Consider the following 16,213-nt stretch of genomic DNA (forward strand, 5'->3'; position numbering starts at 1 on the left):
CTGTTCAGGGGCAAATCCCCCTTGGCACGGGTCTCAAAGAGGATGCAGAGATGGAATTCTGAGGTGAGGTATTATTATTATTATTATTATTATTATTATTGTGATGGGAAGCGGATGGCATGGGAGGGAGGCAAGGGCTTCGGAGGTGGCATTGGGCTTGAAGAAAAGGGAAGGGAAGAGGTTCCAAAGAGGAGGAAATGCTGGGCTGGAAGTGCAGGGGAAGCTAGAGGCTGGCATGTGGAAACCCATGACTTTGGGGGAGTCACACTCTCTCAGCCTCAGGGGAAAGGCAATGGCAAATCTCCTCGGAACCAATCTTGCCAAGAAAACCCCAGGATGGGGTAGTTTTAGGGTTCCCATAATCTGTAATGACCCAAATACACACAACACACACACACACCTGGAGGTTTTTAAATTTGACAAGTTGACAGAATATGCGCACAAGGAGGGGGAGAAGCACCCATTCGGTTGGCCAATGGCTGTAGGATATGTCACTTTTGAGGAAAGCGTAAGTGAATTTGATTGACAACAACTAGACTTCATTTTAAAGCAGTACTGCAAATGTGAATCTCAGAGGGGCAAACTGCCCCAATCGAGGTAAAGGGTAGTGGGCACTTCTTTCCAAGCAGATTCGATATGGGGGCAACCGGATCTGCCCAGTTCTATCCAGGGCAAATGAGCGAGTGGGAATGGGGCCTTGCATCGCCTTCCTTGATCCAGCAAGTGGTTGGAGATCTAGGAGGAGAACATCAGCCCTTTTCTCCAAATCTGCCTGGGTGCCTCCTATCAGTGTACCTTTCCCCCTTATTAGTAACTGACTCAACTTAAACCTCTCCAATAATAGAACACTGCTGAGGAATTATTCCCCCTCATGAAGGGTGTCTAGGGCTGCCATATCCCGCCTGGGGGCGGGACTTTCCCGGTTTGGGGCGTGGCCACACAGTCCCGCCCCAGTTTGGCCCCGCCCCCGGGACCCCCCACCCCACCCCCCACCGACACCAGGCAGGGAAAAGAGCCTCGCCTCAGCAAGGCTCATTCCCTGCTTGGCCTCCTCCGCCGGCCAGGGAGGCGGCCTGGGAGGGCCAGGGGAAAGGGTTTCGCCTCGGCAAGGCCCTTTTCCCCTCCCTTGCCGCTTTCCCCGCCGGCCAGGGAGGCTTCAAGGCAGGGACGAAGGGTCTCGCCTTGGGGAGACCCTTTTCTCCCTGCCTTGAAGCTTCCTCCGCCGGCCAGGGAGGCTTCAAGGCAGGGAAAGAGCCTTTCTTCTTCTTTCTTCTCCTCCTCTTCTTCTGTCTCCTCTCCTCCTCCTCTTTTTCCTCTTCTTCCTCCTCTTTTTCCTCTTCTTCCTCCTCCTCCTCTTCTTCTCCACCTCTTCTTCTCCACCTCATCCTTCCCCTCTTCCTCCCCTTTTTCTTCCTCTACTTCCTCTTCTTCCTCCTCCTCCTTTACCCCTCCTCCTCTTCTTCCTCCTTTTCTTCTTCTCCGCTTCCTCCTCCTCTGCTTCTTCCACTCTTCCCCCTCTTCTGGTTTTTGGCCAGAAAGGGAAGCACATTTCTGCCATCTGTCTAGGAATAATGCCAAATGTCCTCCATTTTTATCATGGCTAAGAAACATGCATTTATATCAAATTTTTTAAAAAAACCATCAATTTTTTGAGCGTCCTCCATTTTTTCAAAATGTGTCCTCCATTTGAAAATTTTGTCCTACATTTGTCCCAGTTTGGAGGTCCTGACTTATGGCAACCCTAAGGGTGTCCCAGGCTATTGGCCAACATGGCCGAGGCTTCTGGGAGATGAAGTCCAAAATCAGTTTGGTTATGTCAAGCGAGAACAAGAATAGCTCCAGCAAGGCCTTGACAGAGGCCTGGCAGGAGGCAGAGCTTGGCCCAGGGCCTGTGGGCAGGGCTGCCCCTTTCTTGCCAGGGCCATGGGGGAGGGAAGGAAGCCTGAACTGCCCTCTCAAAGTGAAACTTTGAAGGCTCTGACTGCAGGCCTCCTTCCTGGCTTCGTCTGCCCTTTGGAGCTTTCAAGGCGAGAAAAAGAGGTATCCAGTATATGGGCTGCATCCACACTGAAGAAATAACCTGGTTTGGCCCACTTTAACTCTTTGTCTGCCTCAAGGCTATGGAATTCTGGGCTCTGGGCCCCACAACATATTCCCAACTCCCAGAATTCCATAGCCTTGAGCCAGACAAAGAGTTAAAGCGGGCCAAACCGGGTTATTTCTTCAGTGTGGATGCAGCCCAAGTGTATGTGTGTGTGTGTGTGTGTGTGTGTATGTTGGGGGATGGTGGTTTTGGTCTCTTCTCCAAGACCCCCAAACACACTGCAGAAACAATCCAGTTTGAGACCGCTTTAACTGCCCTGGCTCAGAGCTAGGGAATCCTGGGAATTGTAGTTTAGTTGGTTGTGGCCCCAGAGCTCTCAAACAGAGGGGTCTCAATGTCTGACAAAGCTACAGCTCCCAGAATTCCCCAGCACTGAGCCAGGGCACTTAAAGCCATCTCAAAGTGGATTATTTCGGCAGTGTGTTTTTGGAGCTATAACTCCCTAGCCATGGCTCAAGGCTAGGGAATTCTGGGAAATGTAGTTTGTCGTTGTACCTGAGTTCTCTGACAAGAGAAGGCTCAGTGTCTCACAAAAGTACAGTTCCAAGAATTGCCTAGCATTGAGCCAGGGCAGTTAAAGTGGTCTCAAAGTGGATTATTTCTGCAGTGTGTTTGAGACCCTGGCTCCCTTGCACTTCTTTAGTGCTTTGCTCCTCAAGCAAAGGAAACCGCCAAGAGTCTTGTATACGTTCCAGAAGGAGCCTAGCGCAGGTCAAATGCCATTTAAGAGATGCTGCTTCTAGGCCAGAGGCGGTCCATGTTGTTGTTGGTTTTTTGTTGTGTGCCTTCAAGTCATCCCCAATTTATGGCAACCCTAAGGCAATCTATCTTGGGGTTATCTTGGCAAGATTTACTCAGAGGAGGTTTGCCGTTGTCTTCCCCTGAGGCTGAGAGAGTATGACTTGCCCAAGGTTACTGCAGTTGTCCCTTTCCTTGGGAAACCCTGATCCCACCACATGGGAGACTGCAAGAGTCATGCCTGTCCCTCCTCCTCACCATTGGCAATTGCATTTGGGAGAGAATGCATGAACAGGGCTACCGTCTTTGAGCGATGTTAAAAGGAAAACACCCAATTGAAGCAGAGCTTGAAAAAAGTTATTTCTTGTCTCACAACTCCTACCCCAGCCATACTTTTCCAAACTCTGAGCTGAAATAGCCAGCCACTTTGCTTTGGGCAAGGTGCAAAGATCTCTTTGCAACCTTATCACTGCGCAGCCTCCAGCCTTGCCCTTGGCACTGCACGAGTGGGACTTTTGCCCCATATATTACAGAAGGCATCGGGAACTGCCAACCCTTTCTCATGCAGAAATACCTTTAGGTGGTTTGTGACTGAAGAAAAGTCCACAGACATTTTTTTCACTCTGAGCTTTCCACCTCATTGAAAGATGTGTATACCATATAACTGCAGTCCCTAGACTAACTTCCAGATGTCCCAGGTGCCTCGGCACCAGTGCAGAATTCAAATTCAATCTCAAGCCCAGTTTGCCTCTGTGTGTCCTTCACCTCAAGCAGCAAAATGTCTTTGGCCAGCCCTGCTCCTATAGAGTTCAAGCTATTCAAAGATTTTAATGTTTTCCTTTGGAAACAATGTTGTTGCAGAGAAACAGAGCAGATAAATACAATCTCACGTTACCCCGCAAGCGATTGCAATGAAGACCTTGTTCAAATGTTTCTGGAGTCTCCAGTTTCCGCGCACATTTTTTCATCCTTCCAAGAGACACCTGGCCTCTCTGGTCGCCCCAGACTTTGAAGATATAAACGACGGTAAACGCGAGGTGCCTGAGTATTTCAATTTTGCAAGTGATGTTCTGGACCAGTGGGTGCAAGTGGAAAAGGTAGGGCTTCTGTGCTTTATTTGGGAGTCTGCGGGTTCTGTGGCTTCACTCAGTTATCAACTCCCCAAACTAAGGAGTTGCACTGCCTTTTTCCATCCTTCTCTCTCAACCTAAGCGCAGCATGAAAACTTTTAAGTACAGATTTTATCTCATGCCTCCATGTACAGGCTGGATGTATCTTGTACCAGATCATAGCATCCTATACCTGATCCAGACTTCTCCGGCACTTTTTTAAAGAATGGGATTTTTCTGTTCTTTGCAAAGCATGGGAGAAACCTGAATCAAATACAGGATGCTATGTCTGGGTATGGGATGCCTCCAGCTTGGGCACAAAAGCATGCGATAAAATCTGTGCTTAAAGGTTTTCATCCCGTGCTGAGGTCAGGAGGGAAGGATGGAAAAGGGCAGTGTGATAATCTCCTATCTATGAGACTGAATGAAGCCTGAGTGGCCATCTGACACATGCAAGCAAAATGATTCCAGCTATATAAGGAGCCTATCTTTAATTGTTATTAGTTCTACTTCTAAAGTTATACCACCTAGCAAGCAATGATGCATTGAAAAGTTTTGAAGTGCAGGAAGCTTTGGAGCATTTTTGACAGAGGAAATTGTACAGCTCTGAATCTTAGTTCTCTGAAGGACAGTATTCTGCCATATTGTGTCTGAGCACTGAGATCTTCAAGGGAGGCCTGTCTCTCACTCCTGCCACCTTCACAGACATGAATATGAGAAAGAGCCAGCCTACCATGCACCCTACAAGTTCACATTTGGATGAGAACTGTATGTTGACAGAATTGTGCTTGGATGCCAAACAGTTGTTGTTTCACTTCCAAGTGAATCACATTAGCTGCTGGCCAAGTTGGCTGGGGCTTCTGGGAGTTGAAGTCCAAAACACCTGGAGGACCAAAGTTTGGGAATCACTGACTTACATACTAGATACCACCTTTTGCAAAATAAAATAGAACTGCTAGCACAGTGCTGATTTGCACTAGCATAGAAGTCCAACATGAGTTGCAGGCAACAACAACAACGTTTAAAATAGATAGCTGCAGTGATAGCTGCAGAGTGTTTGTTCATGGTTGCTCTTGCCCTCTTCCTCTCCTATTAGTATTTAATCATAGAATTTCTATCCAATTTACATGCAAATGAGTCAGTGTGGATTGTGTCAACATGTTCCCTATCGTCCATCTGGCTTTATGACTTCTTGAGTTTTCTGCTAGGCTGGAAAGAGGCCTCAGAACCCAGCCTTCTGGTGGGTGAATGATGAGAGGGAAGAGGTGAAGTGGAGTTTTGAGGAACTGGCACTCTTGTCCCGAAAGGCCGCCAATGTCCTGACAGGTCCGTGCGGCTTGCAGCGAGGTGACAAAACCATCACGATTCTGCCACGGGTTCCAGAGTGGTGGTTACTGAATGTAGCCTGCATGAGAACAGGTGAGTGGATTCAGATATTGTTGTGGCACCAGTGAATAAGACCACTAAATTCTCATGTTAACCATTTAAAACAGAAATTCCATCACATGTAGTTTGTCCCTGAGTTAAAATGCAGTGTTCATTTACTGCTATGTTCCCAAACAGAATTATGTTCTATAGAGAGAAAATACCCCTCTATAGCTTAGGAGAAAAAACGTATCCTTTAGGATTCAAATTCTGAGTAGGATTGCCAGTCAAAATGGGGGACAGGCTCTTTTAATCATGATGTAAAAGGGAGGCAGTGGCTCAGTGGTTAAGACGCCAATTCTGAGGATCAGAAGGTTGGCAGTTCGAGGCCCAGGTGTTGCAAGATGGGGTGAGCTCCTGTCACTAACCCCAGCTTCTGCCAACCTAACAGTTCGAAAGCATGCAAATGCAAGTAGATAGATAGGTACCACTTCCCAGTGGGAAGGTAACAGCAGTCATGCCAGCCATATGACCACCAGAGCAGTACTTGGACAACACTGGCTCTTTGGCTTAGTAACGGAGATGAGCACTGCTCCCTACATTCGGTTACGACTAGACATTCATGTCAAGGGACTACCTTTACCTTTAAAAGAGAGAATGGCAAGCTACCTGCAGAAACTCTCTCTTCTGTACCACATGAAAGGGACAGGGAGCCTTGTCCATTATTTTATCTTGCCAGTCCTCTCAAAATCCTCATTCAACATGGCCACTAGGAGTTTTAGTTTAAAAAAGGAACGTCTGGCCTGCCATTTATTTATTCCTTGAAGCTAATTCTCTGACTCCCACTGCAGACAAGATGTTTGCAACTCCAGATATTCACTCACTCAGAAGTGTGGTCTGAGCAAAGCACTTTCACTTCTGTCAAAGAGGGCAAACAAACTTATCTCTCTGTTCTAAGCAGCCTGGCGAAGGAGAAAAAAAGGGCTATCTTTGCCAAGGAGACACTCTGACAACAAAAAACAAACCCCACCAATGTCACAGATGCTCAGATGTCAGGCAGTTGAAGCAACCTGAGCATGACAATAAAGAATTGTTTCAAAAGGAGTTCATCTTTTTTTTTTTAGTGTATCCACACTGCATAATCATAGCAGTTCGATGTTACAATTGGCCCTCCATATTCACGGTCTTGAGACTCACGGTTTTAATTATTTGCAAGGTCAAGGTAGTAGAGAGTAGAAGGTGGGGAGAGACTCTGTGTAACCTTCCTAGCATGGAGACTGGAAGTTGGATACTTGTGTCTCATTTCATTCCTTGCTTCTTTTCTAGGCATTGTTTTTATTCCGGGAACATCCCAGCTGACAGCAAAAGACATTTTCTATAGACTTCAGGCCTCCAAAGCTAAATGCATTGTAGTCAATGATACACTGGCCCCCACAGTGGACTCTATTGCGTCTGAATGCACCTTTTTGAAAACCAAGCTCATAGTGTCTAATAGCAGCAGAGATGACTGGCTGAATTTCAAGGACCTGTTCCAGTAGGTATTCCAGGAAATGTTAAATTGAATGAGCAAGAAACAATTATGACTCCATCTGCCATGCAATCTCTATACCCTAAACCTCTAGCCGCAACTACAGTCAGGAAATGTCCCAAAGGAAATTTATTTCTGATGCTGAATCCCAAGCCTCTGGAAAACATGGCATAGTTTCATACATAAAATGTATAGCCATTTTGTAAAAGATACTATGTGTTGCATATTATAAGTTCTCGTTGTTTTTAAGAGCAGCACCTGCCAAGCATGACTGCGTGAAGACAAAGAGTCAGGATCCATCACTCATCTATTTCACAAGTGGAAGCACGGGCAAACCCAAAATGGTAGAGCAATCCCACTGCTTCGGTATTGGATTTGCATCCAGTGGCAGGTAATGTCTATCAGCCACGTTTATTTTAATGTGATCACGTCTGTCCTCTTGTGGATTCCGGGTGGTGTACATGGTCCCTTTCCTCCCAACTTTGTTTTTACTTTCCTCTGAGACTGAGAGAGTATGACTTGCCCAAGATCACTCAGTGGGTTCTGTCCTTCAGTATCCAGGAAGCTGCATGAAACAGTCAAAACTGTTTGATCTTGCAATATTATCAACTAAATGTCATTTGGCAAAAGGCGTTGGTTTCATTGAAGTGATTCACAAGTTCACAGCTTTGAAGGCCAGTAAAGGAAAGTTCTGATTTACCATATATATAAGTTGACCTGATGTATAAGTCGAGGGCAGGTTCTGGGGCCAAAGTTATGGATTTTGATGTGATGCATGGATATGTCAAGAGTAAAACGTAGGGCATGTACCAAAGGATGTAACGGATAAAACAAAGGAAAACAATGCAAAACAACTTTTAAAAGTCCATCAGTCATATTTGTGCTCACCCTAAAGGTTAGATGGATGAGAGAGCAGAGTGCTTTGAGAGTGGATTCAACTTCACTTTTAAATTCACATCTTTTATTTTCTACTCAACAGGCACTGGATGAATCTGAGTCCCTCCGATATATTCTGGAATACATCCGACCCAGGATGGGTGAAGTCAGCCTGGAGTAGCTTGTTTGCTCCATGGCTCAATGGATCATGTGTATTTGTGCACCATCTGCCACGGTTTGAGCCCTCTGTCATAGCCAATGTAAGAATAACAATGTGAAAACAGAAGATTTATTTATTTAGAGTATTTATACTACAACTCTTCAGTCAAAAAGGTTTGCATAGTGTTTGGAAACCATTAACAATTTGACAGTTCCCTACCTTCCATAAGGATCCTGCCATGCTTGCTATTGGTATATTCTATATATGCTTTGTAATGGGATATGCTGCGCCATTGGTGATGCTGGGTGAAAAGATGGTTTACCTTCTGGATGTCTTATTGGCACTCAGATAGACCAGGACAGACCCCTGTGGCACCCCACTGGTCACTTCTCTCCAAGATGAAGAGGCGCATTTGCTGAGCACCCTGTGGGTGCCAATAAGACATCCAGGCTTCTGTATGAACAAGGGATGCCTCCAAGTGTACAAGTTGTGTACCAGACACCAGTCATAACCAGGCATACCCAGGTGTCATTCTATCAGCGATATTTGCATTAGGCTTTGTAGTTTTGCTTCTCTCGCCTACTCTCCACATTCCATGCTTTGCATCTCTTGGTAAGCTGACATTACCAGGGTTGCTTGCTACATTGAAAAAGTATAGCAAAAGGCAGGGAGACACACATACATGTTTCCATTCTGTTCTATTGGCATGACATTTCCAGACTGGTGCCTCTTACTGGTTTCTCATACTGGCTTATCCTTTTCTCCCAGTATGCTTTATCAGTCCTGTGTTGGCATGTTGTCAATTTTTTCCTGCACTCCTTAATCGAATTTCTCTTCTTCCTCTGCCTCAGTGGTTGGTGCATACACTTGGAGTATGGTATGATTTATAAGTAACATTTGCACGATATATCCCCTGCTTTATTGTTGGCAAATGTCATGTTCCAAAGCAGCATTTTGTAGTTGCAGTAATGATTGTATTTCCCTTTGCTCCGTCTAGACTCTCACAAGATATCCAGTCACTACTTTCTGCACAGCTCCCACTGCATACCGGATGTTGGTTCAATACAATCTCACCAGGTATTATTCCATCGTGTAACTGGGATCGAGAATACAAGGGTAGAATCGATACAATAATGGATGGGTGACAGTGACTTCTTCCTAGAATTGTCTGCTCCATTAAAATACATTGAAATAAAATTAAATTATTACAACATCAAAACAAGTTACATGTTAAAAGAATAAAAAATATAAAAATGTTAATTTCCCATGTTATGGGAAGAAGAATGATTTCCTGACATCACTAAATTGTTGGACTCATTTTGTCCACTTCACCACTTTTGATGCAACTGCCTAGGATTCTCATGCTTCAAGGTTGACCTCTATCACTACCATTCCTGGATCTCTAGAAATGTGATCACTGAATGGGAAATGGGTACATCTTGCCTATAATGCACATATATGTGCACACAAGTAAACACTGATGTTGTAATGCTACACATCAGTATAGCAGGATATAATTTTGAAAAGAATTATAGTCCTTTTTTTTTTTAACCTGAAAGGGATGATGAAGCTGGCCTTGGTTATGCAAGAGATTGTGTCAACACAGTACACCAGAAGAAATCCAAAGGTCATCTACCTAGAGCTAGGAAATCTCTAATTGCAATAGTTTCTTATCTAGGTATAAATTCATGAGTCTGAAGCACTGCGTGACTGGAGGGGAACCACTTATCCCTGAAGTGTTTGAACAATGGAGAAAACAGACCGGGCTGGATATCTATGAAGGCTATGGACAAACAGAAACAGTACTGTATAACTTTGTTTTCATTTAATGTGTGCTGACATCCTAGTCCTCTAGCAATCAATTATTTTGATCAAGTATAGATGTTTATGAAAGGGATACCACAGTAAATATAAGCAGGTATCGATGCAAACAATCATTGTACAGTCAGCAGTGAAAATTAGGCAAAGCCACTAATTCGGTGTCTTCTGCGTCAGTGGTGCAGTGAATCCACTCTGGATTTTTACTGTAGGCTTCATAGAAGGTATCCAAGCTGTTGAACCCTAGCCCCAAAATAGGCTCAGCATGTTCAATAGCTACTTGTATTGGTTTCCTTGATTGTTTTCCACATGCCAAATTTTAGATTGGTGCAGGGACTACTATATTCTTACTTATCATGGGAGATAAGCCACAGGAGGAGTGAAGCTATTGATTTCCATGCCAGAGGGAAGATGAATCCATTCTAGGATTCAATATGAACTTCGAAGGAACTATCTGAGATGCTGAATCTTCCTGCCAAAATGGTTTTCAGAACCTTAGATAGCTCTTCAAAGGCTAGAACCTAGATCAAATTCAAATTCACCATCCCGCTGTGATGGGAGCCACCAGCTGTCTCTGATCCACATAAACGTTGCTTGCATGTTTTGGGGTTCTCTTGCACAACCCACCACCATTGCCATACCAGGGATTCCCTTCTGTTCTTTCTCACTAGTCTTATCACTACTGAATGACCTTCAGTCATTCCTCTGCTGGGTCCAGTCATCAATGTCTCCCCAAAATAGGACAAGGTATAGCATCTACTGTTCTTTCTCACTCCTCTGTCATTGTTCAGTCCTTTGCTCAGAGAGGGCAGGTCAAATGGGTGGCCAAAGCACAGAGGTGGACACATGCCAGGAAGCTTTTGGAACTGGCATTGGGTGCCCTAGCGGGATATGGATCTCAGAAGGTACCTGAAAATGCCAGTCCCTGATGGCAACCCTGCTCCGTGTCATCTATTATCCAAAATCAATTTTTACTGCCTTTCAGTATTCTGTACCAAAACATTTGCAACTCAACTGCTGGATCAGCAAGAGTTCCTGCATGTGTTCTTGCGCTCATACAAAATTTGTGATCTGAAATCACAATTTATGTACTCCCTTCTAGTTCTGACTTGGGAGCCATCTGGATTGCTATGTTTTGTGATAACTGAACAACGAAAGCCTCCCCTGCAAAAAACAAAAACAAGGCAGCCACCAAAGGGTCATTTAACTGTGTGTTTCTTTCTCTTGTGTTTGTCTCTCCTGAGTGTTTTTCTCTCTCTTGCAGGTAACAATATGTGCTAATGTAAAAGGAATGAAAATTAAAGTGGGATCAATGGGAAAGGCATCTCCACCGTATGATGTCCAGGTACAAGGACAAATTTAAAGTTATTGTCAGGCCAAAGAGTAGCAGAAAATGGTGCGAAATATTATAATACCCCCATAAATCCTGTTACTGCTGAAATACTCATTTTTGTGGAGGATAGGATGCATGCAATGCCCTCTTGGCCACTCCCTTGCTATGTCCAAGTTAAGCAGACAGATGATGTGCACAAAATTTGCAAAGAGGTCAGTTAAATTATACGATTAGGTGGATATTTTGCCTCATTGGGGTTTTTTTTCTGTCTAAAGGTTGTAGATGACCAAGGCAATATTCAGCCTCCGGGAAAAGAAGGGGAAGTTGCCATTAAAATAAAACCCAAGCGGCCCTTTTGTCTTTTCTCACAGTACTTGGTAAGCATTTTTTTAAACAACAAAAAAATTACTTTTAGAGGTCCATATACTCCTGACTTTTGCTCTGTGATTGTTTGGAGTCGAGCATTTAGCATAGTGGCATCCACAATGTGGAAATCCTTTGTCTCAGAAATGTCATGTGCTCCGAAAATTTGGCACCAGAAGTAGAAATCACATGGAAAGACTAGAGATAGGTTCCTACATCCCAAAAAGGAAGAGTAGTTCAACATTTTTCATGCCTTTTTTATTCAAAGTAACAATCTACACTTCTGAAATAAAACAACCCAGTCAGATAAGGCTTGGGTAAATAAAGAAATGCATTTTGAACCACTTCTTCCAAAATGAATCTGGGGATGACTTTCTTTTGCCAGTTTCAGATCTTATGAGTTCTACTTTGATGGCCAAACTTACAGATCTAAGGTTTTTAACATACTAGGGGAGCGGATGAGTCAGACTTATCCGATTACTCCTTACTCCTTTTCTCTCTGTTGCTCCGTAATGCTCCGTAATGAAATCTGGAAGCAGATGCTGTTTGAAGGCCACTTGTCTGACATCAACCCACCCACCCAAAAAAACCCAACCTGTAATTGGCAGTGTATGATGAGAACAACATGTCACCTTGCTCCTTTGTCTTGAGCATCAATGGCCAAAACAGGCATCAGTAAAACATTGTGAAAATCATGTATCCTTCCTTAGAGGGCTTTAAACAGAGGCTGGATGGCCATCTGTCGGGGATGCTTTGATTTAGATTTCCTGCATGGCAGAATGGGGTTGGACTGGATGGTCCTTGCGGTCTCTTCCAACTCTAGGATTGTATGATTCTATGTTTCGTCGTTTCCAGGATAACCCTGAGAAAACTGCAGCCACTGAGCGCGGGGATTTTTATACCACTGGAGACAGAGCAATTAAAGATGAAGAGGGCTATTTTTGGTTTATTGGAAGATCGGACGATGTCATTAACTCTGCTGGGTCGGTTCATTTGAGCTGAGTTTTGTTTGCAGGTTTCCTGACTTGTCCTTTATTCAGTGCCCAAAAGGGACTATTCCATTCACTTTCAGGTATCGTATTGGCCCCTTTGAGGTGGAAAGTGCCTTGATTGAACACCCAGCGGTTGCTGAATCTGCTGTTGTGAGCAGTCCAGATCCCATCAGAGGAGAGGTAATCGCGGAGATATAATCATTCTACCAATTCAGTTTAGACATACTCTGGGAACCTAGCACATCCAGCGTACCACTTGGAAATATGGGGGTTAATTTCACATCACTTTAAAAGAAGGAAATACATAGCTAGGGGAGATGTGCATAAAATTGGCATATCCTAATTTATATGTACAGATACACATTTGGAAGAAAATTGTATAATTAAAATAAAAATACACAATACATCTCGCCGTAGGTGGGGAGATCATCAAAGGCAAACTTTGTTCTACATCAGTCTGTGGTTCAGGTGCTAAGCATGGATAGAAAACTTCAGGGTCTCTGTTCTCCATTGTCATGTTTCATTATCATCATTTCCTGCGTTTTATCCAATTTTGGGACTCAAAGGGGCATACAACAGATTTAAAAAATCATGAATAAACAGGATTTGCTTAGTAGAACTGGACTTGTACTGGACAGTGCTTCAAATGCCTTTAAGTGAAGGACTACCTTTCTGAAGGCGTAGCCATCCTAACCTGGAAAGAGTAATTAGTACAGGTTGATGTGTATAAGATGTATATGAAACGTAAATGAATGTCATGTTTAGACTTGGGTGCCCTCTCCAAGATACCTTATTATGTGCATATATGCAAATACGGATATTCCAAAATCCCTCCCAGGAAATCCAAAACATAAAATACTTCTGGTTGCAAGCATTTCGGATAAGGGATTCTCAGCCTGTAATAAAATAGCTCAGTGGCACATAATTTCACTTCAGTATTTCAAAGCCTACTTTTTCTTGGAATACTTCATGAATACAGTTTGCTTTTTGCAGGTGGTGAAAGCTTTTGTCATATTGTCGCCGGCCTTTTTGTCACGCGACCCAGAAAAATTAACCAAGGAACTCCAAGAGCATGTGAAAACAGTTACTGCTCCCTACAAATATCCTAGAAAGGCAAGTATCTTCCTGCAACTGAACAAGAAAATTGTAGTATATATAAAAGGCCAAAGTTTGGAATAGCAAAAAAATAAAATAAAAAATGGCTCACTGTCATATTAAAATATGAAGAGGTATGTGTTTCACTGTTGTGGGAAACACAGGATCACAAAATCATAGAGTTGGACCTCAAGCTAGTCCAAACCCCTGCTGATATAGGAATTCACAGCTAAAGCATTCCTGAGAGGTGGCCATCCAAATTCTCTTTAAAGACCCCCAAAGAAGGAGAGTCCTTCATTGTCCAAGACAGTATATTCCACTGTTGAACTCCTGGACTAGATAGACCTGCGCTCAGATACAGTAGGGCTTTTTGACTGGTTTATGCAAGGCATTTTGCAGTCCTCAAGATGTTGTTGAATGCACTTCCCAGGAGTCCTCCCCATTTGCATTGACCAAGACTGCTGCGGAATTGTAGTCTGACAACATCTGAAGGGCCATTTGATTCCCAAACACCCCATAGAATAAAGAGGACATAAACAGGAGCCATTTATGCCATCTTATCGGAGAAAAGACTGAATGGGCATATAGATAAATTCATAAATAAAGGAAGCCAAGCTAATATGACTGAATTGCCCCCAGGCTTCAAAAAATCTTTTGCTTTTCCAACACAGGTTGAGTTTGTTGAAGAACTGCCCAAAACTGCCGGTGGAAAAATTCAGAGGAGTGTACTGAGGAAACGCGAATGGGGGCAAGCCTAGTTTGACTTGCGGATTTGCAAATGAAGCATCTTTCTAACAAGGGCCATTTTCTGTCATTGAAATTGTGACTGCATCAAACAAAAATTCAAATGGTCAAGCAAGTAGAAACTAACCATGGCTGAATCTCTCTCTGAATTTTGGACTCCTGAATTACCAGACCATGATGTAAGGTGAAACTTGAGCCTTTGGAATCTTCCGCTGCTCTATTTTTAACATTTCCAAGTACTGAGTGGTACATGTGCAGTTTGCTGTAACTTACATGTCTTCATTTCATTCATGGTTTCATCTTTCTCTTATAGAATTGTAGGGTTGGAAGGCGGTCCATGGGCCATCAAGGCCAACCCTATGGCCAGACAAAATGCAGAAGCTAACAAGGTCTTAAAATATGAAACTTATGTGAGGAACTGGATGCCAGGAAACACTTGCAAATATATGGTATTCATTTATTATGTTATACAAATGATCATGGAATCATAGAATCATAGAGTTGGAAGAAACCACAAGGGCCATCCAGTCCAACCCCTTGCCATGCAGGAACTCACAAGCAAAGCATCCCAGGAGAGATGGCCATCTAGCCTCTGTTTAAAGACCTCTAAAGAAGGAGACTCCATTACACTCTGAGGAAGGAGTGTGTTCCACTGTCAAACAGCTCTTATTGTCAGGAAGTTTTGTCCAGATGAGTTTTGTCCAGAGCCAGGACAGCTGAAAGTCTGGGAAACTCATTGTCTGCAATGCACAATATTATTACTTGTTCAGTCATATGATACTCTGTTTGTTAATCTTGCTAGTAATTCTTTTTTCACCATTGTTAGTGTATAATTGGATGGAGTGTGACTCATGAAAATGTGAATAAACGAAAATACTAAAAGCTAAACCTAAATACCGTAGACAAAATGGAATCGTATGTATGAACTCCTTGAGACAGATGTTTGTGGTACTTTGACAGCCAATATGATCCTAGACTGCATCAAAGGGAGCATAGTGGCTAGACAAAGGGAAGTCATAGTACCACTCTGTTCTGCTTTGGTCACTTTGCTCAGGTGGAATACTGCGCCCAGTTCTGGGCACCACAATTCAAGGAGGACATTAATAGTGGCATCTCTAGTCTTGATAACGCCCGGTTTAGGGGGCTGCCCCACCCTCCCCTCCCACTGCCTTGTTCACCTGCCCACCTCCCCAGTCAACCAGCTGCCTGCCACCCATAGTAGCTACACCACAGTAGCTGCAGTGATGGCCTGCTCTCCTCTCCTCCACTCCCGCTGTTTCACTCACTCATTCACTTGTCCAGCCACTGCCCATCCAGGGCAGGAGGCAGCGGTCAAGTGGGGCACCAAGAGGCAGCGGAAGGGGGCCCTCACCCCTCCTCTCCACTGCCTCAGCTTCTTCCTCCAAAGCAGAACAGAGTGGTACCCTTGATCTAGCCTCTGTGTTAGAAAGAGTTGGGGCAGCGGAGACGCCATAAGGGTCACGTTTGCCCCTCCTCTGCTGCCTGTTGGCACAGTGGGTAAAGGCCAGTCCTGCAGCTACAAGGTTGTGAGTTCGATCCCAGGGTTTCAAGGTTGACTCAACCTTCCATCCTTTTGTAGGTCGGTAAATTGGTCCCCAGCTTGTTGGGGGCAATTGGCTTACAGACTGTAAAGCTCTTAGAGAGTGCCGAGTTCATTGATAAGCAGTATAGAAATATAATGGCTATTGCACACACACACCCCGCAATGGACAAAGGGCCCAACTGGGCATCGTCCCTCCTCTAAGGTATGGCCCAATGCCATCCTAGTGACAGACACCTCTGGATATTGACAAGCTGGAATGTGTTCAGAGGAGGGCAACCAAAATGATGGTCTGGAAACCATGCAGTATAAGGAGCATCGCTCCTCTATCCAGGGGGTCACCATAACATGAGGAACTGCATTAAAAGGCCGCAGTGTCAGGAAGGTTGAGAACCACTGCCATAGGGAAATATTTGCCCATAGAGAA

General features: G+C 44.2%; 1 protein-coding gene across 4 annotated transcripts; it reads left to right on the forward strand.

Annotated features, from left to right (window-relative positions):
• Nucleotides 1–34: 34 nt before the first annotated feature.
• Nucleotides 35–15,119, forward strand: LOC149306360 (acyl-coenzyme A synthetase ACSM5, mitochondrial-like). Of its 4 annotated transcripts, none has more exons than XM_089539486.1 (14): nucleotides 35–63; nucleotides 3,704–3,939; nucleotides 5,160–5,370; nucleotides 6,643–6,850; nucleotides 7,095–7,235; nucleotides 7,824–7,980; nucleotides 8,878–8,957; nucleotides 9,559–9,682; nucleotides 10,963–11,043; nucleotides 11,307–11,408; nucleotides 12,250–12,377; nucleotides 12,467–12,566; nucleotides 13,380–13,499; nucleotides 14,153–15,119. In XM_089539486.1, the coding sequence occupies exons 2-14, from the start codon at nucleotides 3,754–3,756 to the stop codon at nucleotides 14,237–14,239; spliced, it is 1,725 nt and encodes a 574-aa protein (XP_089395612.1). In that variant the 5' UTR covers nucleotides 35–63; nucleotides 3,704–3,753; the 3' UTR covers nucleotides 14,240–15,119. The 4 variants fall into 4 exon arrangements, with proteins under 4 accessions (XP_089395612.1, XP_089395610.1, XP_089395613.1 ...); XM_089539484.1 differs by lacking the exon at nucleotides 35–63 and adding an exon at nucleotides 1,959–2,040; XM_089539485.1 differs by lacking the exon at nucleotides 35–63 and having other exon boundaries at nucleotides 3,481–3,939.
• Nucleotides 15,120–16,213: the final 1,094 nt, after the last annotated feature.

The sequence above is a fragment of the Sceloporus occidentalis genome, unplaced genomic scaffold, assembly GCF_023333645.1.
Source record: "Sceloporus occidentalis isolate IW3139 unplaced genomic scaffold, rSceOcc1.0.p SCAF_10, whole genome shotgun sequence".
In the NCBI taxonomy this organism is placed as follows: Eukaryota; Metazoa; Chordata; class Lepidosauria; order Squamata; family Phrynosomatidae; genus Sceloporus; species Sceloporus occidentalis.

Excerpts from the sequence above, each read along its gene's own strand:
- LOC149306360 (XM_089539486.1), top strand. The coding sequence starts at position 3,754 with ATGAAGACCTTGTTCAAATGTTTCTGGAGTCTCCAGTTTCCGCGCACA. Across the intron at positions 6,851-7,094 it reads AATTTCAAGGACCTGTTCCA|AGCAGCACCTGCCAAGCATG; the intron begins GTAGGTATTCCA and ends GTTGTTTTTAAG. Across the intron at positions 7,981-8,877 it reads AGCCCTCTGTCATAGCCAAT|ACTCTCACAAGATATCCAGT; the intron begins GTAAGAATAACA and ends TGCTCCGTCTAG.